This window comes from Cervus elaphus, chromosome 22 (assembly GCF_910594005.1).
Source record: "Cervus elaphus chromosome 22, mCerEla1.1, whole genome shotgun sequence".
NCBI classification, from domain to species: domain Eukaryota; kingdom Metazoa; phylum Chordata; class Mammalia; order Artiodactyla; family Cervidae; genus Cervus; species Cervus elaphus.
Window position 1 is genome coordinate 5,602,926 of NC_057836.1, and position 24,726 is coordinate 5,627,651.

General features: G+C 47.7%; 1 protein-coding gene across 1 annotated transcript in view; it reads left to right on the plus strand.

Moving 5' to 3' along the window:
• Window positions 1-24,726, plus strand: part of EFCAB6 (EF-hand calcium binding domain 6) — a 248,362-nt gene continuing 223,636 nt past the window's right edge. The window contains exons 1-3 of the mRNA XM_043882452.1: window positions 1-110; window positions 1,372-1,578; window positions 21,020-21,165. Of these exons, the coding sequence (XP_043738387.1) occupies window positions 21,027-21,165 (139 nt within the window). The 5' untranslated portion in view covers window positions 1-110; window positions 1,372-1,578; window positions 21,020-21,026. The remainder of the gene's footprint in view (window positions 111-1,371; window positions 1,579-21,019; window positions 21,166-24,726) is intronic.

The window sequence follows — 24,726 nt, forward strand, 5'->3', positions numbered from 1 at the left end:
CAACAGCGTCCTAGAGACACCGCGTGGGCTGAGCCTCTGTGGCCAGAGTGCCCTGGGGTCCGCGCGCCGAGTTGGCCTCCATGAGTCGGAGGATTGAGAAAGGGGCCGGGGTAAGGCGGAGCGGCCTCGGCAAGAGCGCACGAGCCCGGAGCGGGGAGTGTGGGGGGCGCTGAGGAGGGCCCGGGAGGATAGCTCTGGGGTGCCACAGCCCCGGGACACGTCGCATCCCGTCCTTGTCTGTGACCAGGGGGCGGTAGTGACCCGTTTACTCGTTTCACGCACGTGTGTATGTGGCGCGCCTGCCTGTGCCAGGAGCCGTTGTCGGGTCTGGGGGCTCCTGCAGTGAATTCGTTGTTGTTTTTCAGTCGCTCAGTCACATCTGACTCTGCGACCCCATGGACTGCGGCTGGCCAGTCTTTCCTGTCCTTCACTGTCTTCCAGAGTGAATATTCTCCTGCAGTGAATAGACCCATCCTTTTTATATTTCTATAAAGACCGACTATAAACAACGTAGAAGGTGGTGAATCTGCCTCCCAGTCTCTCTGAGGGTCACATCACTCCGACTTACAAAATGTCTCATGTTTTCTTCTTCCATTTGTTCCCACAGCAGCCTTTCGAATATTTTAAGTTCCACCTTGTAGATGGTGGCTTGAACTCCGCAGGGTGAAGGGGGCTGTCCCCGAGAATCACACCACTAGATGTTGCAGAGCCAGAATTCAAACTGAGCACTCTTGTCTCATGTCAGAATCTTCAGGCTTTCTGGAACATTCCTCTTTCTCAAACCGCAGGAATGATTCCTGCCTCCCTCAGAACTCTGTTTGGAAGCACTCTCTGAAATGCTCAGAGGTTATTTAAGACCATTGGCTGAATTACCCCATACTTCCTTTTCCTTCTGTCCTGAAAATCTTTGCCTTTCAGGATGCCTTGCCCCTGTTAAAAAGACTCTTATTTCCTTTTCAAGAGGAGTAATTTAATAATATTTCTTAAATTGTGTGTGCCGCCAAATGAGTGGACCTACAGAAATGCTGTAAAAAAAATTTTTTTTTTCGACTTTCACATACTGCTGTTCCTTCTCTTTTATCCATTGTCTTCAACAGATGTATTTACTTGGCTAAGTCTGGGGAACTGAAAGTGAATCAGGCAAGGGCCCTTTGATTATCTGTGAACATGTTTGTCTCCTACTCAGTCTTACTGCAAGCTTCAGGAGGGCAAGGACTTATTTCAGTCACCTGTGCTCATGGGAACAACACCGTGAGTTTAGGGCCTGGCTCATGGCAGGTGCCTGTGCTTGTAGATATTTGTCAAGAATTGCTTACCTGAGACATTAAATCTGCTGTCCACTTTGTCTTCCGTGTCCCTACCCTTTTGCAGCTGTCCACCTCTCCTGTGCAGAGATCTCTGCATCGCCCTTGCTGTGACCCCTCCAGCTGACTGGCACATGGAGACAGAACCAGCTCTAGCAGGATGCTCAGGAGTCTGGGGCCCGCCTGGAGCAGGAATCCACTGGGAGCCCACTGGCTGTTAACAAGACAGTTGCTTTCGTAAAGCCTCTTGACTGGTATCAAGTGAATGTTTAAGGTTAGTAGATGAGGAGAGTCACTGAAGTTTTTCTTGGATGATTCCTTCCCCTGCCAGGGTTGGAAAATAAGCTGTTTAATATAGATGAGAAAGTGTGATGAGGCAAGAAGCTAAAGTCACTTTATTCCTTTAAATATCACAAGAGAGCTAACCTTTTTGTGAAGTGTATATACCTAAAATTACCCCAGATCTGGCTTCCCCTCTAGCTCAGCTGGTAAAGAATCCACCTGCAATGCAGGAGACCTGGGTTTGATCCCTGGGTTGGGAAGATCTCCTGGGGAAGAGAAAGGCTACCCACTCCAGTATTCTGGCCTGGAGAATTCCATGGACTGTATAGTCCATGGGGTTGCAAAGAGTCGGACACGACTGAGCGAGTTCCACCCCAAATCTAGGTTTGTGCAGTTATACAGATTGGATCCTTGTACTAGTTAACTGTTGATTCACTTTCCACACAGTGCTGCCCAGGACATCCACGCCATTTAAAAGAGGAGATGTAAAGGGAAGGAATGTTTGGGGAAACTCTGTGAATGGAGATAACATATGAACATGATACACTTCCAGTATGAAAGAGCTTCGTTTTTTACTCTTTTCTCTTGGTTTCAATCTTTTACTGCTATATTGTTTAATTTGTTTCAGACGCCACCGTTATCTTTTCACCTGTTTTTCTGCAGTTTGACTATTTCTATTACCATTGCTCCTCCTGGCTAATACTAAGCACTCACTGTGTTCCAGGCACAGTTTGGAACCTCTCATTACTTTTTTTAAATTTAGTGCTTCTTGCCTATGAAACAGTACAGTTATTATTCCCATTTTACAGATGAGGTAGCAAGGATGCAGAGAAGCTAGGTGGTGGCATGTGACCTCTGCTCCAGGACTGCCTGGTGACAGGGCCTGCTTTCTCAGACAGTCCCCTCTCGCTCTCAGAGATGTGTGTGCTCTGCACATCCCACTGGGCTTTGAGGGGACTTGTAACAATACATGGAGGAGGAAATGGCAGCCCACTCCAGTATTCTTGCCTGGAGAATCCCATGGACGGAGGAGTACAATATGGTAAATAGGAAAGTAACTTCAAGAAGAGAATACTCAGATAATTCGTAATGGTTAATATAGTCGGGCTGCAAATGTGGCTGTGAGCTTCTTTTTTTGTTTGTTTTTAATCGAATGAAAGATTCTTTAAATTTTATAGTGGTTTATAATTTTCAAAATTTTCACACACATGATTTCACATAATCCCATAACAACCCTGTTTTCCTCGTCACCTCCATCTTGCCCGTCCCCCCTTCTCTCTCTCCACTGGTAACCACTGGTTTGTTCTCTATATTTGTGAGTCTGCCTCTCTTTTGTTTTATTAGCTATGAACTTCCTGAACTCAGGAAAAAGAAAATTAAAAACAAAACAACCAAAAAAAGAAAGAAGTTGAATTCATTTTGTCCAGGCAAATAAGGCATTTTAATTTCTCTCCAAAAAGGAAAGTGTTTCTAATGCCTCCATCTAAAGGAAATTTTTCCTGGGGCTCGTCAGCAAGCCCCAGATGATCCAGTTTAACACAGAGTGCCCAGGGTGTAGGCTCAGTGTCCTAGCCATTAAGGGAAGAAAATGTAGACTGTTGCATTTGTATAGAATTTTTGAGTAGTACAAGGCACAAATCAGAGTTAAAATTTACAAAATACATAACAAAATAAGATTAAACAATAGCCAGCAAAATAGAAATTTTTGGGAACACCTTCTGAATTTTGTTTTTCAGCAAGTGGTGTTATCTGGTTCCCGGGGTTGGTTCCAGTCATTTGTTTGTTTGTTTAACAGTTACCTGTTGAGCACCTGTCACATGCCAGGCCCCGGTCTAGGCAGTGAGGACACTGCAGAGACGGTCAGATCACCACCCTCCTTTGCCTGGGGTCTCCACCCTGCCGTTTTCTCCTGCTGGACCCTTCCTGGACTGACTTTGGTTTGCCACCCTTTGTTGTCCTTCCTGTAAAACCCAAGACCATACTCAGCAGCTTGCACCATAACGGTCTCCCTGCCTTCCACCTGGGCTCTGATTTTTCTTTCTCTGCCTTCCCAGGACCTAAAGTCTGTGACAGCCGTCTAGGAGTGAGCACAGACTACTGCGCGTCAGTCTCTTTGGATACGTTTTCTGGGTCCCGTGACAGCCTTTTTTGTTTGTTTGGTTGCTTTTGGCCATGCCCCGTGGCGTGTGGGATCTTAGTTCTCCAACCAGGGATCGAACCCACACGCCCGGCATTGGAGGGCAAAGTCTTAACAACTGGACCACCAGGGAAGTCCTAGCGTCAGCCTGTAGAGGGTTTCACTGAACCATCGCAGGTCACTTGCCCCTTGAGGACCTGGTGGAAGCCATGTATCCTCCCTCTAGAAAAATCATCTCTCACACCCTTTTGAATTTAATCTCAGAGAGTTTGAAAGTCCAGAAGTGCGCACACGTGAACCTTGTCCCTAGATCCCAGGTTAAGAATGTGCATGCATGGTGTCACTCAGCCATGTCCAACTCTTTGCGACCCCAGGCCATGGACTGTAGCCCGTCAGGCTCCTCTGTCCATGGGGAATCTCCAGGCAAGAATACTGGAGTGGGTTGCCATTTCCTGCTCCAGGGGATCTTCATGACCCAGGGATTGAACCTGTGTCTTGATTAGCAGGTGGATTCTTTACCACTGAGCCACCTGGTAAGAATACTTGCTTTAAAGAGAGATATTATCTCCATTTTGCAAATGAGAAAACTGGGTGAGGAGGAGGTTAATTAACTTGCAAGTTTGCATGGCAGATAATGGAACTGATTTTGACTCCACGTCTTCTCGACTCTAAACCCTTAATTTTTCCCACTGTCCAAACATGTAGGTGCTCAGTAAATACGGGAGTGAGTGTGTAGAAGGTCCAGAAGGGAGCTTTAAACTGAATATGCCCCGAATACGACAGAACATCATTTGATATCAGAATAGACAGGGAGAAGATTTTTCTCAAGTATTTGGATTTAGCTGCCAAAATCCTTTGTGCTGCTTGCAACTTTTTCCCAGTTTTGTCAAGTGATAATTTCCCCCCATGATTCCAGTTCCAACAGTTTTTGCTTCTAATGCCATTTCTGTTGGGCTGTGCCCATTTCTTACTCTCGTGTTGAATTATGTTTTCTCTGGATGCCAAGGCAGATGGATGGCACTTTTGTTATGATTCTGATATAAATAGCATCTGTTAAAAACTGGACATCCGTGCTTATCTGACAAACAAATACATCAGTAGGATAGCCTTCTAGTCGTGGTTCTGCCAGTGGTTAATAAGTGTATTTGATGGTCTGTGACTCGGTGCTTGCTTGGGGGGCACTGGTTTTATTTTCCTTGCTAATTTCGACCTTACTGTATGTTTTGATAGACTCATATTCATGAATGTCGTAGAATTCTCTTTATTTAGAAAACCTGAACTGAGGATGACGTCAGGCCGGGGGTGACCTAAAGAACTCATCACAGTGCCTCGCCCATGCTAAGAACACTGTTTAGCTTTCAAGGTCGAGGGTAAAAGTAGCCAAGCTCCTTACCCTGGCAGTGTTAGTTGTTACTAGCCGTGGGCCATCAGGAACAGAGATGAGCAGGGTGCTTCCTGCATACCCGGCCCTGTGGTAGGTGCTGAGTAAAGATGTTGAGTGTGGTTGACTCTCTGCATGGGAGGGGCTCCCTGACCAGTAGGGGCCACAGACAAACAGCCAAGAGGAAAGCCTGGAAGCAGAGAACCAAAGTGAAGGTAGATGTAGGGCTAGAGGAAATGGCACCCCACTCCAGTACTCTTGCCTGGAAAATGTCATGGACAGCGGAGTCTGGCAGGCTACAGTCCATGGGGTTGCAAAGAGTCGGACATGACTAAGCGACTGGGTACACACACACACACACACACACACACACACACACACACACACACACACACACACACACACACACACACACACACACACACACACACACACACACACACACACACACACACACACACACACACACACACACACACACACACACACACACACTTGATTAACAATGTTGAATTGGTACTTCCCTGGTAGCTGAGTGGTTAAGACTCTGTGCTTCCACCACAGGAGGCATGGGTTTGATCCCTGGTTGGGGAACTAAGATCCTGTATGCTGTTCATTATGGCCAAAAATAAAATTAAAAACAGACAGAAACCAATGTTGTGTTAGTTTCAGGTGTACAACAAAGTGATTCGATTATACACCTACCTATCTTTCTTCAGATTCTTTTCCATTGTAGGTTTTTTTTTTTAATTTATTTGGCTGTACCAAATCGTAGTTGCGGCACGCGGGTCTTTAGTTGTGGCATATGAACTCTTAGTTGTCACGTGTGGGATCTAGTTCCCTTACCTTGCATTGGGAGCACAAAGTCTTATACACTAGACCACCATGGAAGTCCCTCATTTATGTGTACAAGATATTGAATATAGTTCATTCCTTCTGCTATTCAGTGGGTCCTTGTTGTTTACCTATTTTTTATATAGTAGAGTATATCTGTTAATCCCCAAATCCTAATTCATCCCTCCCCCTTTCCCATCTACTAACCATAAGTTTATTTTCTATGTCTGTGAGTCTATTTCTGTTTTGTGAATGAGTTAATTTCTATAATTTGTTTTAAAGGTTACATGTATAAAAGGTATCATATGATCTTTTTCTCTGACTTTCTTCACTTAGTATGACAGTCTCTAGCTCCACCCATGTTGCCCCAAATGGCATTATTTCATTCCTTTTTATGGCTGAGTAATATAGGGTATTATATATATATATTATATATATATATGTATAAAATATACATATCTCACAACTTCTTTATCCATTCATCTGTGAACGGACACTTAGGTTGTGCTGCTATGATCATTGGGGTATATACATCTTTTTGAATTAAAGAGTTTTCTTCTTTTCTGGATTAGATAAGGCATGATTAGTTTTAAGGAAGATCGGAAGGCCTCCTGAAAGTGGGGGCTCCACCCTCAGTCTAGAAAGATGAAGTGTGGTAGAAAAGGAAATTCCAGCAGGAGTGTGACCCAGTACACAGAGGTGAGGAACTGCATGGTATATTCATTTGGATTTTGTGTAAAATGCAGTGGGCATGAAGCTGCAGTGTCTGGAAGTTTCCTGCGGCCAGGTTATTAATGATGCGAATAACCTTATACCCCACAATTAGGAGTCTGACTTCAGTTTGTATACCTGGAGTAGTCATACAAATGCATGTTGTGGGGTTTTTTTTTAATCTAAAAATGTAGATTCACAGAAGAGTTGCAGAATTAGTACCGAGATTTCCCATGTGCCCCCAGCTTCCCCCATGGTTCCATCTTACAGAGTAACCATGATACACTTAGCAAAACCAGGGTGCTGTCCCTGCTGCAGTCCTAGTAACCAATAGAGACTTTATTCAGATTTTACCCGTCTTGACAGGACTCAGTCTTTTTTCTCTCGGTGCATAGTTCTGTGAAATTTAAGCACATGTGTAGTTTTACCTTGCACGTTTTTTAAGCCAGGGACCAACGTAACTGTGTGCTTTAGCAAGAGAGATCCTGGCCACAGAGGAGGATGGATTAGAAGGGACCTGGAGACCTGGATGCGATCTGAGGGGCTGTTTCTGGAATCCACATGAATGAGGATGAGCTTGGGTAGTGAAGGGAGGGATGGAGAGGGCGGGGGGACCGATGTCACAGATGTTCTCCAGGTACCGCGGACAGTCCCTGCCGCCGCTTAGAAAGAGGGCCAGATCCCAGTCGTGGAGAAAGAAGCAGGCCTCAGCTGTCATTACGGACCGTGGTCAGTTTTCTAAGGGCAGTAGCAAGCAATTGGAGTTCTTAAAGCAAGGAAGTAACAAAAGATCAGCGTTTTAAACTGTGGTGGTAGTCTGTGTGTGTGTGAGTGTGTGTATATGGTTTTGGTGTATGTGTGCTTGTGTTGTGTGTGTGGTATGTGGGTACATGTTTGTGGTGTGTATGTATAGTGTGTGTGAGTTCGAGTTATGGGAAGAGAAGTGGTGCTCATGGTGATGGCATAAAATATCTCTATGTGAGAAACCCAAAATTTACCCTGAAATTCATGTACAAGACCTGCCTGGGGCGGTGGGCAGTTCTCCAGTAACCTGCAAAACCGCTGGATTGCTCTGCAGACCCGAGGGCTCTGTCCCTGTGGTTTGGTGAGCTAAACAAGAAAATCTGCCTAACCCCGCTGCTTTCTTAATTTCCAGAATTTACCAATTCAGAAATAGTTTTTCTTGAAGGAAATGAAACAAAATAGCACCAAAACAAACACCTCCACCGTCCCCAGTACTGCACGGAGTCTCAAAGCCAGCGAGCCGCTGCTCTTACCTGAAGGTCTGTCTGCTGACGGGTTGGAGGAGCGCAGTGGGTTCCCTGGACGGTGCCGGGCTCAGAAAGTTGGTGGTGATACCATGATCACTTTTGTCTGGTTTGTTGTTTGCCCAGCAGGCGTGCGCAAAATGCTGGTTCTTGGGCCAGAATTGTCTGGGAAACTTACATATCATATCAGCAAGCATCGGCCCATACATTTTAAAGCCAGGGGTCCTTCGTTGGGCGTTCCATGTGACCCCAGCCGTTAGACAGCCACGGTGAGCTCGGCAAATGCCTTCCCGCGGCCGGCAGAGCCCTCTGGACGGCGCAGGTCCATGTGTCTACTGTAGGTGGCAGCAGCTGCCCGGCTTCCCAGTACAGAGCTCAAGCCAGGAATCCATCGCCTGTCCCCTTTGCCAGCGTCCGAGGACTTGCTGAGCCGGCTGCGATAAAAACAGGACGCGATCAATACTCCTGGTCTGCTCACAGGAGCGGGGAGGACCCAGTGGTTCCAGCAATTACATTTTAAAAGCCGTCCAGGGAGACTGTGTTTGAGCCGGGAACAGCCGTTTGTCAGTTCCTCCGACACAACTTGTTTTCTGTCGTCTGTGGCTGTATCTGTCATCACATTAGGTGTGGTGGTGAGTCTGGAAATGTTCGTTAGGTAAGAGTGACTTTCTGAGGCACTTTCTGAGATTAGGTGTTTGTGTCCATGGTAGAGAAAGCAAATTAGAAACAAAATTGTGAGAAGCTTTTTCTTTTTCTTTAAGGCTTTGTGTTTTGGGCCAGCAAGGCATTCATGATGATATAAATGATCCCGAACCCACAACACTCAACTCAGTTAAACTCGGGGAGCATTATTTTTGGAACGCTGTCAGCAGATGTGGTTCCTGCTCCCGTGGCATTGATGGGTTCTTAATAGGTAACATAGGCATCAAACGATCGTAAGGGTCATGAGTGTGAATTAAGAAAACCTTTCTCCCAGGTCACTGGTTCTCAGCATAGGGCATGAGTGTGAGAAATCACAGGTGGTGTCAAGATTTGGACCTCCGCTGACGGGAGAGAGTGAAGATCTGGAACAAAATCCAGGAGTGGTGGGGCGTGAGAGAGTGTGTGTGTCTATGTGTGTGTGCGTGTGTGTGCATTTTGGGAGGTGAATGCTGTTTGGATGCCCGGGCTGTGAAAATCCTCCCTCATTGACAAACACTTTTGGAGCCGCAGAGGTGTGCTGGGTACACTGGGGCAGCGGGTACCGTAGCATCGAACCACTGTTTTATTTCATGCAGTCTATAATGAAGTGAAAGTCCAAAGTGAAAGCATAATTACCTACTGAGATGTGTGCAGCTCAGGGGAAGGACAGGCTGTGATGAGCGACTCTACCAGGAGAATGTGGACGAGGCGAGCAGGGGACGTCTCCAAGGAGGTGGTGGGCACGCTGGGATCTGGAGGAGAGAGGAGTTGGCGCAGTGAGGGGTGGATCTGGGCAGAGGGCCCCGTGGGGCCACGGGAAGCAGGTGGGGACGGTGACAGAGGCGGGCGCCGGGCCCTGTGCTGCCCGGTGGGCCCCGGCAGGCCCGCTGTGTCGTGTGTCTGACGTACGCTTGTTGTGGTTCTGTTCACTAAGCCGTGTCCGACCCCCCGCGACCCCGTGGACTGTGGCGCGCCTGTCTGTGGCTTCCCTGTCCTTCACTGTCTCCTGGGGCTTGCTCAAACTCATGTCTGTTAATTCGATGCATGTTTATTAGAGAATGTTTAAAGACTGATGTTGGCATCATCCCAACATAGCTATTTTTGTCAACAAAATAGACCCTATCCACCCTTGGAAATAACATTTTTATACCGTGTGTGTGTAGTGTACCTTTTCCTCTTAAGGTACTTGTCCTAAACATGTTTTTCCATTCCCACGTGTTATATATTATTTATAATAGTGGTAAATAATCACCTGCTCAGACTTTGCGAGCCTTGTATTATATGTAGTTTTGAAATATTTATTTGTGATTTATTTGGCTGTGTTGGGTCTCAGTTGCGGCCCACGGGACCATCATGTCACACGGTGGGGAGGGGGGTCTTCCGTGGCGGCTGAGGCTTAGTTGTGCTGAGGCACTGTGGGATCTTAGTTCCCCGACCAGGGATCGAACCCACGTCCTCTACATTGCAAGGCGGATTCTCAACCGCTGGACCACCGGGGGCGTCCCTTGTGTTTTATTTTGAGTTAATTTCTGAGCTGGCAATGGTGGGTCTTGTGGTGTATACAGGTAGGCATGAAATTTACGCTGCAAGAGAGCATATTTGTGAAAATGAGGTTTGGGAGGAAGGTGAAAGCCCACGTGGGGGTCTGAGGAGACCCTGGTCTAGCAGGGGAGGGGACGCTGGATGGAGGAAGGCTGAGACACTCAGACTGTCCAGGCTGCCGGCTGGGGAGGAGGTCAGTTTATAACCAGGGGATTTTCCACTAAATTGAATTCAGATGACTGGCTAAATTGTTTTTTATGATACCCTATCATTTGAAATATGTTTGTAAATCAACTTGCCTTCTTGTCATGCCTGTGTTCAGAGCAGTGAGGGGCTGCCAGCCAGCTCTGAGATCCTAAGGGAGTATGGGACCCAGATGAGGCAAGCAGGCCAGGCTTCAGCGTTAGCGCCCTGAGCCCGGGATCTCAAGGGTTGGCTGCTGTTTATGTAGATGTTGTTGCTCCTTATTCGCTAAGTTGTGTCAGATTCTTTTGCGATCCCAGGGACTGTAGCCCGCCAGGCTGCTCTGTCCATGGGATTTTCCAGGCAAGAATACAGGAATGGGTTGCCATTGCCTTCTCCATTATGTAGATGGCTCACTTTTAATTTTCTGCATGTTCTTTTGAGTAGGCTGCAGAATTGTTAAGACTGTTTTGCAGATGCAGGGTATCCTTTCTTGACGATAGGTCTTCTTATGGCTCTACTGATATGTACAGACTTCATGGTTCTTATCCCCGTGCTTGTGTGAGCTTGCCTGCAGACCACTCACAGGCACCTGGGCCAGTCCACACCCCTGGCGCAGCTGGGCAAAAAGCTCGGTGACTCTGGGTCTTGGCCTCATGAGTAAATCTGGCTTTTCCTACTAGTGTTTCATTTCTCTGCCTCTAAAAATACTGATTAAAAATGAAATGAAACATTTGTTGCTCAGTTGTGTCCAGCTCTTTGTGACCCCATGGACTGTAGCCTGCCAGGCTCCTCCGTCCATGGGATTTTCCAGGCAAGAATACTGGGGTGGGTTGCCATTCCTTTCTCCAGAGGATCTTCCCGACCCAGGGATTGAATCTGGGTCTCCTGCATTGCAGGCAGATGCTTTGTCATCTGAGCCACTGGGGAAGCTAAAAATGTGGATAGCGGAATCTAACTCACAAGGTTGATGATTAACCAGTGGCCAGAAAAATGGGCTCTTGCGAGGTGATGGTGGCTGAATCCCCTAAGTACAGCATGTGCTGGTCTTTTAACTCCATTTTGATGTCAAGCCAGGAACTTGACTCATGAGCCTCCTTAAAAACTATAGACTCATCCTTGTAAATAAGCTTCAGATTCTTGTGAAGCAGTGGTCCCAGCTTGTTATTAAAACACAGATGGCTGGGCCCCCCCCGACCCCAGAGTTTCAGGTTGGTCGGTCTGGGTGGAGCCTGAGAATTTGCGTTTCTGAAAAAGCCCTAGGTGATGTCGATATGGCTGTTCACGGACCACATTTGAAGAACCACTGTTTGAAAGCTTTATATCTCCTTCAATAGCCTTTTAAAACTAATTTTTTTTTTTTGATGGAAAAGAAATGCACAGAGAAAATAATAGTATCAGTAACAACGGAAAACCATGTTCTGTCTGCTTGAGGAATCTAGAAATGGAAAAATAGCTCCAGTCCTGTTGAGATGGACCCTGAGGACATCTCTTGGGCAAAGTCTTGAAGCCAGCCCCTGAGCCGGGGAGATGCAGGTCAGGAAGATAGGCATCACTGCGTCTCTACATGCGCCGTCAGGGTAATCGAACGTGCTACGGAAGTACCTCATTCCTGCTCTTTGAAAACACGTGCCATTTTCTTCAAATCCTGAGTTAGGTCTCGAGCTCCTGGGGGCGCCGGGTGGGTCATACTCTTCTCTCTGGTCCTCCCCTCGCGCCTGCAGCACTGGCTGGAGAATGAATGGTCGAGAGCAGAGTTGGTTGGCAAGTGCTTCCACCAAGGATGTTTAGGTGGGACACCCAGACGGGAGGCTCCGTGTTCAGAGCGGTCCAGATTTGGCCCTCTGGAATATTCATGCCATAATTGAAGTCTCACTAGCTTTCACGGTCCTGCAGTCGGTAGAAATGAGGATTGGAGAAGACCCAACAGGTCATCCAGACCATTCTCCCACGGGAAAAGGCTTATTCCCTGCAGTGCACTCAGCAGCATTAGGAGGAATTACTTTTCATATGATTACTATTTTTTTTGTTTCTCATTCTGTCTTCAACTAAGTGTTTCTTGAATTGAATCACTTTGCATTCAAGTAATAAAATGCACAACAGGCAGTCCATTTCTGGGTGATTATCTCACTCCTCAGGTGGTGTAATAAGGCATGAGGCCAGAGCCCTGGCATGCCTTATTGTTATTAGGAAGGGAATTTATGGACAAAATAAACAAAGTGGCTGTTTGCATCAGTGATAACCACAACGAGGAGTGCAGTCACGGCTGATCCCCCCCACCCCTGTGCTTGGAGCGCAGGGCAGGCAGGAGCCCAGTACCTTAACCGTGCAGGTGGTGGTGGGGGGCGGGCAGAGGTGCCCCACTGCCTTCAAGGGGCTTGTTGTTTATTTTGCAAAAAAGCAGCAGGAAAGCCTTGGCTGTTGACTTGATACCTGGGAGGGGCCCGTCTCAGGCACCAGCTCCGGGCTTTGCATTGTGTGCCTGGGTCAATCGCTTCCCGCTCTGTGCTCCTGTGTCCTCACCTATGAAATGGGAAGAGCCGTAGGTGGTTGGGCTGGGAAGGGTTAAATGATGAGGTTTTTTTTTTTTCATAAATCTTAAGCGCATTTCCCGGCTCAAAGGAATCCCTATTAAATGCTAATAGGATTAGAATAATTTTTTTTTTCCCCCTTAAAATTCTTCATAAGCTGGAGCTTCCGTGTCTCTTCTCCAGCCTGTGCTTCCACCAAGGATGCTTAGGTGGGCCACCCAGCCAGGCTCCGCGCTCACAGCGGTCCGGGTTTGGCTCTCATGTGTGTGATCGTCCCCGCCACCCTCGGTGTTCCTTCCTGAGGCCACGCCCTCCTCTTGCCGCTCCACATGTGCTATCCAAAAAGAAAAGAAAGAAAGGGGAGTCGCTCAGTCATGTCCGACTCTTCACGACCCCCAGGCTCCTCCGTCCATGGGATTCTCCAGGCAAGAGTACTGGAGTGGGTTGCCATTTCCTTCTCCAGGAGATCTTCCCGCCCCAGGGATCAGACCCGGGTCTCCCGCATCGTGGGCAGACGCTTTGCCGTCTGAGCAACCAGGGGAGTCCGCTGTCCACAACACGGACCCAGATGACACCAAGCTCGGTGGCCACCCCGTGCTGCAGCTGACCGTGGCTGGAGAAAGGCCGCCCCCGCCTGCCCTGGCCCTCAGGCTCCTGTCCACGGGCCTCGGGCGGGCTCTCTCAGCCCCCTGCCAGGCGTGCGTGCTGCTCCTCCCGCCCTCCTGCTCGCCTTCCCGTCCAGCCCGCTCTTCCTCCCCCTCAGTCCTGAGACGCCTGTGCCCATCCTCATGTGCTGCTGCTGACCCGACTTCCCTTCCCTGAGAAGAGAGAGCTGGCAGGAGGGGGCTGCCGCGTGCCTTGCGCTCTGTCTGCCCACACGCTCTGCCGTGCTGGTTGTCAGGAGCCATCTCTGCACCCCAGGAGATCCTGTCTCCACTGGCAAACCCATGGGAACCACCCGTTTCCTCCCTTCTCTCCTGCGTCATCCCTCTTGGCCCACAGGGCTGGTCGCAATCACGAGTATTCAGGCCCACTGCCGGTTCTCCTGTGATAAAGACGGCTCTCTGTGGAGGCCCGTCTCTCCTCTGGTGCCCGCCTCCCCCCCCCCCCCCCACCGCTGCTGCTTTACAGCCAAGTTCCTGGAAGCAGGTGTCTGTCTGCTGCCACTGAGTCTTCTCTGAGTTCATCTGGACTCAGACAAGCTTCCTGCCAACCACCCAGTTCCACCAGCGTGGCTACTGTTCGGACTACCAGTGGCTCCTGCCTGGCTTAGTCCTGGGGCCGTTCTTGGCCCTCATCTTACGTGATTATCCCTGGAACTTTGACACACAGCATCACCCCCTCCTCCTTGACACACTTTGTTCACTTGGGTCCCTGGACACTCCGGTCCCCTGGTTTTTCTCTTCTCCCAACTGGTTGCTCTTCCTCAGCCTCCTTTGCCAATTCCTCCTCATGTCCCTGAGCTCTGAAAGTCCGTGTACCCCAAGGCTTGGCCCTGGCGGCTCTTCTTTCTTACACCCCCTTTCCTGGTGTGCTGGTCCGATAGCATGCCTTTACGTGCATTGTATGCTGACAATCCCCAAACTTCTGTCTTTATCAAACCTCATGCATCCAGCCGCCTATTTCAGTATCTCCACCGGGCTATCTAGTAAGCATCTCAGATGTAACCTGTCCAGAAGGAATTCCTGATCTTCCCCTCCAGACACGGTCTACCTGCTGTCTTTCCCATCTCAGTTCATACACTCGATCCAGCCTTTCTCTTGCACACCAGATCAGATGTGTAAGGAAGTACACTGGCTCTTCCAGTATGTGCCTGGAGTCTGATCATTCCTCAATTACTTTCCCCAGAAGGACCCTGCTCCCCGCCACAGCTTCTCTTGCATGGACAATGGCAGGAGACTTGTGACTGGTCTTCCTGTTTCTTCCTCTGCCTCTGTTGATCTATTCTCGACATGCAACCAGAGGGATCCTTTAAATACAGAGGCCAGAGCGTAATCCTGTGTCTAAGCCTCCAGCCGCTCAGCGTCTGCACAGCCTAAGGCTCACGGGGCCCGGGTGCTTCTCCTCCATCTGCTGCCCGCTGCCCCTTGGCCCTCCCGCTGGCTTTGTTCCGGTCTGGTTTCCTGCAGACCTTTGCTCAGTGACACCTGTTTCCCCCTCTGCTCCTTTTGTCCCCACAGCAGTTACACATGTGTATAGTGCTAGTGCTAAGTCGCTTCAGTCGTGTCCCGACTCTTTTCAATCCCATGGACCACAGCCCCCCAGGCTCCTCCGTCCATGGAATTCTCCAGGCAAGGAGACTGGAGTGGATCCCCTTCTCCAGGAGATCTTCCCAACCCAGGGATGGAACCTGCATTTCTTAAGTCTCTGGCATTGGCAGGCAGGTTCTTTACCACTAGCACCACCTGTTTAATTTACTTATTTTATTTGTTGTATGTCTTCCATTACTAGAATCTAAGGTCCCTGAGGGCCATGATTTTGCCAGTTTTGTTCACTGACCCTCCCCCCCACCCCCAGGCTTCGGTCTAGAAGGAGCGTAATAAACACCTTTTGACTGAGCATGTACCGAGCCATGTTCTTCTGGAAGTTTACCAGAGCTGTGGTTCTAGGTTTCAGTTCAGTTCAGTGAGTCTGGTGGAAGAAGGAGATATGTGGGAGAGTGACGGAAGCTCTCAGCCTCACCCAGCGTTAGCCCTGGGGTGGTCCCGGCCTGCAAGGACCTGCCGATGGTTGGTGGCAGATAGGACAGGTGCAGACTGACGCCGTTCGGGGCAGTCAGGGCTGCCTGAAGAGAGGGAAGCCAAGCGCTGGCCGATGTGTATTTCCTGTACGTGAGGAAGTTCCGATCCATTTCTTCAACCCTGTAAGCTTGAGGTTCTTCAGATCCAGTGCTTTGGAGGTGCTGCCTAGCCTGATTCTCTGTACTCAAATAGTGCCGTGCACATCCACCTTGGTTTGACTATTATTAATTATGCACTTATGATTCAGTGTGAAGCCCAGTAGGGAAAACTGTTTGCTTTTTTGGCTGTGCTGGATCTTCATTGCTATGGGAGGTTTTCTCTAGTTGCAGGCAGCAGGGGCTACCCTCTTGTTGGGGTGCACAGGCTTCTCATTGCAGTGGCTTCTCTTGTTGCTGAGCCCCGGCTCTACGGCGAGAGGGCTTCAATAGTTGCTGCCCACGGGCTCAGTAGTTGCGGCTCCCAGGCTCTAAGGCACAGGCTCAGTAGTGGTGGCACAGGGGCATAGTTGCTCCACCACGTGTAGGATCTTCCTGGACCAGGGATCAAACTCGCTTCTGCTTTGGCAGGCAGATTCTTTTTTTTTTTTTTTTTAGCACTTAGCTGTTTACTGGTGGTTAATGATCTTCCCGGACATCACGGGCTGAAAGCAGAAATTCACACATCCAGGTCCTTCTGACAAAGCTTTCAAAATGTGCCCAGTCGCTCAGTCATGTCCAACTCTTGGCGGCCGCGTGGATTGTAGTCCACCAGGCTTCTTTGCCCATGGAACTTTCCAGGCAAGAATACTGGAGTGGGTTGCCATTTCCTCCTCCAGGCAGGCAGATTCTTTACCACTGAGCCACCAGGGAAGCCCCAGCTCCCGGATCAAGGATCAAAGCCGTGTCTCCTGCATTGGCAGGCGGATTCTTTACCACTGAGCCACCAGGGAAGCCTGAGAAAACCTTTTTTTTTTTTTTTTTCTGAAAAGGATAGACAAGTTCGGAGCCTCAGACAGGTGATGGCTGTAAAACTTCCTTGTAGCACTTGAACTTAGGCCTCTTGCTTCACTTGAGGCAAGGGAGAGTTTTGTCTCTTACTCTTATGCCGAGAGTGGCCAGAAAGGCATGACTCAAAAATTTGCCCTGACTTCTGAAATGCCAATAAGCCACAGACTGGCAGAGTCTATGAGTTGCAAATTCCTCAATGCATGTAATAGCATGGTGACCAGTGAGGGCTAGTGCCTTCTGCTGGCGGGTGTAGGGAGCACAGCCGGTTTTGCCCTAACTGTGGGCCGTGAGCCTGGGTGGGCGCTTCCCCACAGTGCCCCAGATAAACAGGACATCCCCGGTGTCAAAGGTGCCCAGGGCAGCAGCTGCTCTCTTTGTCTCCTACTGTTTTCCTCCACCTCCTCTCCTCCTTCCCCTCCTTTTTCTGTCCTATTCTGATATAATTCGCATACCATAAAATGAATCCTTTTAAAGCATATAATTCTGTGGCTTTTAGTGTGTTCCCTGATGGTGTGACCGTCACCACTGTCTAACCTTTGTCACCTCCAAAGAAACCCCAACTCACCAGCTGTTCCCTATCCCCCTTCCTTTAGACCCTGGCAGCTACCTAATCTGCTCTCCATTTCTATAGATTGATTCATTCTGCATGTTTTGTACCAGTTGGATTATACAGTATGTGGTTGGCCTCAGCGTAACATTTTCAAGGCTCATTTGTGTTGTAGCATGAATCAGCATTTCATTCCCTTTTATGGCTGAATTTTGTATGTGGTGGTTTAGTCGCTAAGTCGTGTCCGACTCTTGCGACGCCATGGTCTGTAGCCCGCCAGGCTCCTCTGTCCGTGGGATTCTCCAGGCAAGAGTACTGGAGTGGGTCGCCCTTTCCTCCTCCAGGATTCTGTATAGTCCGCTGGATGAAGAGGCCACTTTTCATTGATCTGTTTACTCGCTGATGGACCTTTGGATCGTTCCCACTTTTTGGCTGCTGTGGGCATACTGCTATAAACATTTGTGTGCAGTTTTCCTGTGGACGTTAGGTTTTCAACTCCTCACCAGTACGTGGTACTGTTTGTTTCTTTGATTATTCCATCCCGTGTGAGCTGTGTGCTTAATCGCTCAGTTGTGTCCAACTCGTTGTGACCCCCATGGACTGCAGCCCACCAGGCTCCTCTGTCCGTGGGGATTCTCCAGGCAAGAATACTGGAGTGGGTTGCCATGCCCTCCTCCAGGGGATCTTCCCAACCCAGGGATCAAACCCAGGTCTCCCTCCTTGCAGGCGGATTCTTTACTGACTGAGCCCCCAGGGAAGCTCCCAGCGGGTGTTAAGTGATGCCTTCTTGTGGTGCTGACTTGTATTTTCCTAATGACTCGTGATATTGAGCATTTTTCATATACTTGTGTATCTTCTTGGGAGGCGTGTCTGTTCAGATTCTTTGCCCACTGTTAAACTGGGTTATTTGCCTTTTTATTATTGAGTTGAAAGAATTCTTGATATATTTTACATACTAAATTCTTATCGGATATATGATTGACAGATAATTGACTCCATTCTCTGGGTTGTCTTTTCAGTTTCTTGATAGTGTCCTTTGAAGCACAAAAATTTTTAATTTTAGTGAAGTCCAGTTAGCATTTCTTCTTTGGTTGCTTGCATTTTTCATGTCATATCTAAGATGCTGCTGCTGCTAAGTCACTTCAGTCGTGTCCAACTCTGTGCGACCCCATAGACGGCAGCCCACCAGGCTCCCCCGTCCCTGGGATTCTCCAGGCAAAAACACTGGAGTGGGTTGCCATTTCCTTCTCCAATGTGTGAAAGTGAAAAGTGAAAGTGAAGTCGCTCAGTCGTGTCTGACTCTTAGCGACCCCATGGACTGCAGCTGACCAGGCTCCTCCGTCCATGGGATTTTCCAGGCAAGAGTACTGGAGTGGGGTGCCATTGCCTTCTCCGCATATCTAAGATATCATCACATAATTCCAAGTCACAAAGATTTACACCTATGTTTTCTCCTAAGAATTTTGTATTTTCAGCACTTAAATATAGGTCTTTGGTTGATTTTTCATTAATTTTTGTACGTGGTACGAAATGGAGGTCCAGTTTCATTCTTTTGGCTGTGGATATCTAGTTGTTCCAGCACCATTTGTTGAAAAGACTATTCTTTCTACATCGAATGATCTGTTGCCCTTGTCAAAAATCAATTAATGCTACATCTAAGGGTTCGTTTCCAGATCCCCCATTTTATTCTGGTGTGTTGCGCCTTCATTTTCACTTATCTGGAAGTATTTGCTGATTTCTATCATGATTTTTTTTTTCTTTGACTTATTGGTTATTTAAGGGTGTGTTGTGTAATTTCCACATATTTGTGAATTACCTAATTTTTTGTTACTTACTTCTGATTTCATTCCCATGTGATTGGAGAACACACGTTGATGGTTTCAGTCCTCTTGGATCTGCCGAGGCTTGTGTTGTGGCCTGGCGTGTGGTGTCTGTTCCGGGCAGCGTCCCCCGTCTGCCTGGGGCGGACGTGTGCTCTGTCGCTGCGGGTGAGCCGTCCTGCAGTTGCCTGTTAGGTCCTGTGGGTTTAAAGTGCTGCTGTTCAGGTGTCCTGTCTCCTTGTTAATCTTCTGGCCAGTTGTGTCCGTGCTGGAAGTATTGAAGTCGCCGTTGCAGTGTCTGTCTCTCCTTTGAGTTTACCAGGTTTTACTTGGGGTGTATTGGAGCTCTGTTATCGCTCTGCACGTGTGTTGATTTTACCCTCCTTTACCCTTTCTTTAGTGCTCTTCCTGACAAGGTCTGAGTTCTGCTGCACGTGAGCTTTTTCATCTTTCTGAAGCATTTATTTTAATAATTCTCACAAGCAGGTCTACTGGTGACATTTCCTCAGTTTTTGTTTATATGATCAGGTCTTTGTCTTTAAATCTGAAGGATGTTTTGCTGGATACAGAATTCTATGTTGGTGGACTTTTTTTTTTTTTTTCCTTTTGACACTTGAAATATTTCATTCCACTCTTTTCTTGTTTGCATGGTTTCTGAAGACAAGTATGTGTAGGCCATACTTTTTTTTGTTGTTGCAAGTGTCATAAAATTTTTGTTGAAAACTGGGCATTTTAAGAACATGGCAATTCTAAATCATCTTCTCCCTCCTCCTTTCTGTTTGTTTGTTTAGAGGCTCTTCTAAACTAACTTGGCAAGTTCTGTATCGTTTGTCATGTACGGCCACCGAAGTGTCCCTCACTGGTCAGCAGCTGGGACAGAACTTTCTTTAAATGCCTGGACACAGCAGCCTGATAGTCTTTGCTGAGGGCTCTGGTGTGTGTTGAGCACTCTGTCCACACTCAGGCAGGCGATTTATAGGAGCCTTCACCTTCTGCTCGTGCAGAGCCTCCCGAGTCAGCCAGCGCTGAGGGCCTTCTCAGCTCTTCCTGGGCAAGCACACAGCCCCGGACACACGCACTGCCTTCTCAGTCCCCAGGAATATGTGGGAGCTTCTCAGAGCCCCTCCAGACGTCTTGTTCCCCAGCTTTCCCATTTAAGCCATTTGGGTTAGTCTGTTATTTGTTCCATCTGTTATCCACCCGCCTCGGGCAGCTGGAATTTTAAGCAACAATTGCCCCTGAATTTTTTTTTTTTTCCAATCAAATGCCTTTTGACAATAGCTGGTCCTCCCTGGGAAAGCTCTGAATCAGTTCAAATAAAGACAGCCTTGCTTGTGGGGCTCTTTCAAGGAGCCCTCAGGTAAGTCATAGAATGAAGTTTCTGCTAATGGGGCTTTGAAGGCACTTCCACACTGTTCTTCCCCTTCCAGGGTTTGGCGGGCCGCTGGGTTTTCCCTGTGATGGCAGGGTGTTGGTTTCACGGCTACTGCAGATTTGGGGATGAGGGGAGATGGGAACAGGGGAAGTCAAAATGCCATAAAATGGGGGTTCATTCCCAGATTCTGGCTCTCTCACAAGTGAGGACTCCCCAGATTGCTGCAAGCTTTGTTAGTTTCCAGAGTTCCGAAACAGCTGATTCTGACAGTTCTTGCCAGTGTTCTCATTACTCGTTTGGAGAAGTTTTCAGAGGCCTTCACACTACCATTTTTGGTGCTGTTTCCCCCAGCTACGCTCCTGACTGTGTGTTGGATGAGCTCAGAGGACCTAAACGTTCCACCCCTACCACCCCGCCCGCCAAGAATGAGTCACTAGTAGTTGAGGTGCAGGTGTCCTGTCCAAACGCCTCTTTGTTTTCCCATCTTTGAAGATTATTGGGTCTGCTATAAAAGTGAGTCTAAAAACCACAACTTTGTGTTCACTTTAGAGGGGGTCTCTGAAACATTGGCACAGTCCTGGCCAGCTGCATTTTTACAGTCCCCGGCTGCCCTTTCAGAAAAGGAGTAGACTGGAGGTTGGCCACATTGTGGGGTGCGCTTGCGGGTCATGTGACCTGTTTTCGTTTATTTCACAGGGATTTAATGTGCAAAATGGCGGTTGTACCGGATTGGCGTATTATGTGTCCTTACACACGGAAATTCACACATTCAAGACCTCACTCTTCACCATGCAGGGTGTATTCAAGGAGTGTTTTCCAAAATATGTTCAGACCTTCTTCATGTGAGTATTCCTAAGCAAATGATACTGATAGTAGATATCACTGTGTGTGTTCAGTACATGCTGGACTCTGCCCAGAGGCCTCACATGATATGTTGTCAGTCCAATAAAACTGTGAAATAGATTCTGTTACTATACCTGTCTTCTGTGTGGGGAATCTGAGACCCAGGTTTATCAAGCCGCTTGCCCAAAAGTTACATAGTTTTTAGGTGGCTGGGATTTGAACCCAGACATTACACGATACATGGAATTAAACTACTATATTATCTAGTATACTTCCTCACTCAGGTTTTTTCTTAGTTAATAAACTATAATTTTTGAGTAGCCTTTTTTTTTTTTTTTATGCTATGCCATGCAGCTCACAAGATCTTAGTTCCTCTCCCAGGGATTAAACCTGGGCCACGGCAGTGAAAACACCGACCAAGCCTTAACCCCTGTACTACCAGGGACGCTCTGAGTAATTTTAGGTTTACAGAGAAACTGAGCTATTGTGCAGAGAGTTCCCGTTCACTTCTTCACTCCCATCCCAGGTTCCCTTATTACCAGCATTTGCAGTAGTGTGGTACAGTCATTACAACTGACACACCATTATTGATACATTACTAGAGTTCACACTCTTTGTTTTGTACATTCTCTGGGTTCTGACAAATGTATGATGACATGTGTCCACTGTTACCCGCATCTCAGAATAGTTTCACTGCCCAAAAACTCCTCCGTGCTCTGCCTGTTCATCCCTCCCTCCCCCTAATTGCAGGCAACCACTGGGCTTCCTACTGTCTCCGTAGTTTTGCCTTTTTCAGAATGTCATTTAGTTGGAATCATACAGTCTGTAGCGTTTTCAGATTGGCTTCTTTCACTTAGCAATAGGCACTTAAGGCTCCTTCATGTCTTTTCATGATGTGACAGTTCATTTCTTTTTTTTCCTCTGAATAATATTCTCTTTTATGGATGTATAACCATTTATTCACTACTCAAGGACATCTTGGTTGCTCTCATGTCTTGGCAATTAACCATTTATTCACTCCTCAAGGACATCTTGGTTGCTGTCATGCCTTGGCAATTACAAATAAAGTTGGTATAAACATTTGCATGCAGGTTTTTGAGTGGACCTAAAATCCTAACTTGTTTGGATCACCCAGTTTTAAAGCAATAAAATTTGACATTATAATTTCCCCAAAGTATGCGTCTTTTCATTTGTTCCTTCCTTCCTCCCTCTCTTTCTTTGCACACATTTTCTGAGCCCTAATATGTAACAAGAACTGTCCTAGGGACTGAGGATAAAGAGCAGGTCCTGTAGAGGGTCTGCCCTGGAGGAGCCCACGGTCTTGAAGGGGAGATGAGGAGTCCCAGCCAAGAGAGACGAGGGCTGGACCAGACATGCGTACCGAGCGCCGTGGACCCACAGCCCGAGGAACCGGAAGGGCTCAGAGCAGCACAATGAAAGGACGGACCTGAGGAAAGGCGATCCAGTCAGAAGTCACGCTGGCCACCTGTGCTCACCTGCCATCTGCGGGAGGCCATAGGCACCTGCCGGAGAGCTGGAAGGAAGCCCAGACGATTTCTGATGGGCGTGTGTCTGCCAGTTCTCTGGCAGGAGGGGAGAATGGATGTCGGGGTGACCGGCAGTCTCCACTACAGACATTTATCGTCACTGACAAATCTGCTCCACGCCCGCAGTGTTCTGCGGATGTATCCTCATTAACTAGCTTTCTGACCGCACGAAGAAGAATGGAGTGAAGCAGGATTACCGGATTAAGGGGCGTTCACACTCGTAAAGGCGCCCCTTTAGGAATCCCCTTTAGGAAGCTTGTCGCTGCACATCCCCACAGATAACAATTAAAACTACTTGTTTCTGCGCATCCTAACACAGAATATTGTCTTTGACTTCTTGTCCATTTGATATGCATAAAACAACATCCTGTTGTGATGTTAACCTGCATTTCCCTAATGGCGAGGTTATCTTTGATTGTCAAGTTCATCAGGTTCCTGTCTTCCTTTGACGAGCTGCCTCTTCATGTCCTTTGCCCATTCACCCACTGTGGGTGGGTCTTTTTAGTTATTTGTGTGAGCGCTCTGTGTTAAAAATATGAATGCTTTATGTGCCATTAGTGTCTTTTTTCATCTGTCATTTGCCTTTTATTTTTATTGAAGGTTTTTAAAAGGTACTGAATTATTTTTCCTTTTCTAAATAAAAGTTATATATTTAAAATAAATGCACTTAAATAAAAGCTATTTACATATGTATATAATGTCCCCTAGCACCCCTTTCCTCTCCAGAGTTGGTCGCCATCGAGTGTTTGGCTGTCCAGTGATTGCACATCACTCATGCACACACACGTGTAGATACGTAATTATATAACTCGTATTAAATAAGCACAATTCATGGGTAAATCTGTGAGCTGCAGATACTGGACACCCTGTTTCCTTTTAAGATGTTTTTCGCTTTATGTTTCAGTTTGAATAGTTTCTGTCGACCTGACTCTATACTCATGAGCCCTTTCTTCTGCTGTGTGGACGGTCTGCTGTTAAGCAAATTAAATGAACTCTCCACTTTGATATTGTATTTTTCATTTCTAGCTTTTTCATGTGCTTTAAAAAAAAGTTTCTGCTTCTCTGCTGAAATCCCCTGCATGTTCAGCATGTTGTCAGTTTTCCCTTAATCTCTTTAACATATTTGTCATTCTTAGTTTAAATACCCGATCATCTCCTCATCTGTTCTCTCTGTGGGTCTTCTGATGACTGGTTTTGCTTCACATCAGGTCATCTTTTCTTATTTCACTTGTCTTACAATTTAAAAAAGATTTAACAACAGACACCTGTGTAAAAAAAGTAGTGTATACATGCTCAGTCATGTCCAATTCTTTGCGACCTCACGGACTGTAGCCCGCCAGGCTCCTCTGTCCATGGGATTTCCCAGGCAAGAACACTGGAGTGGGTTGCCACTTCCTTCTTCAGGGGATCTTCCCCACCCAGGGATTGAATCCACGTCTCCTGCATTAGCAGGCGGGTTCTTTACCACTGAGCCATCAGGGAAGCCCCCGGAAAGAGTAGGGAAGTGAAGTCGGTCAGTCATGTCCGACTCTTTGTGACCCCATGGACTGTAGCCTACCAGGCTCCTCCATCCATGGGATTTTCCAGGCAAAAGTGCTGGAGTGGGTTGCCATTTCCTTCTCCAGGGGATCTTCCTGACCCAGGGATTGAACCCAGGTCTTCCATATTGCAGGCAGACGCTTTACCGTTTGAGCTACCAGGGAAGCCCCCCAAAAAAGTAGAGACAGAAGTAAATCATAGTTACCACCAGCCAAAGGAATGCCCTTCCGCTCAGGCTTCTGATGAGGTGGACTGGCTCAGTTTATTTCTTGGTTGAGCCGTGTCTGGACTTGGTGTCAGTGGTGGTTAAATTCAGGTGACCGCTTGTTTCAAACCCTTCCCTTCAGCAGACCCTGAGATCTGAGCAGCATGGACACTCCAGCCATCTCTGCTTTGGTCCAGCTGCCAGCCTGGTGTCCTGGGGGGCTCTCTGCTTCCAACGCTCCTGCCACAATTGGAGGAGGGTTCCTCCAG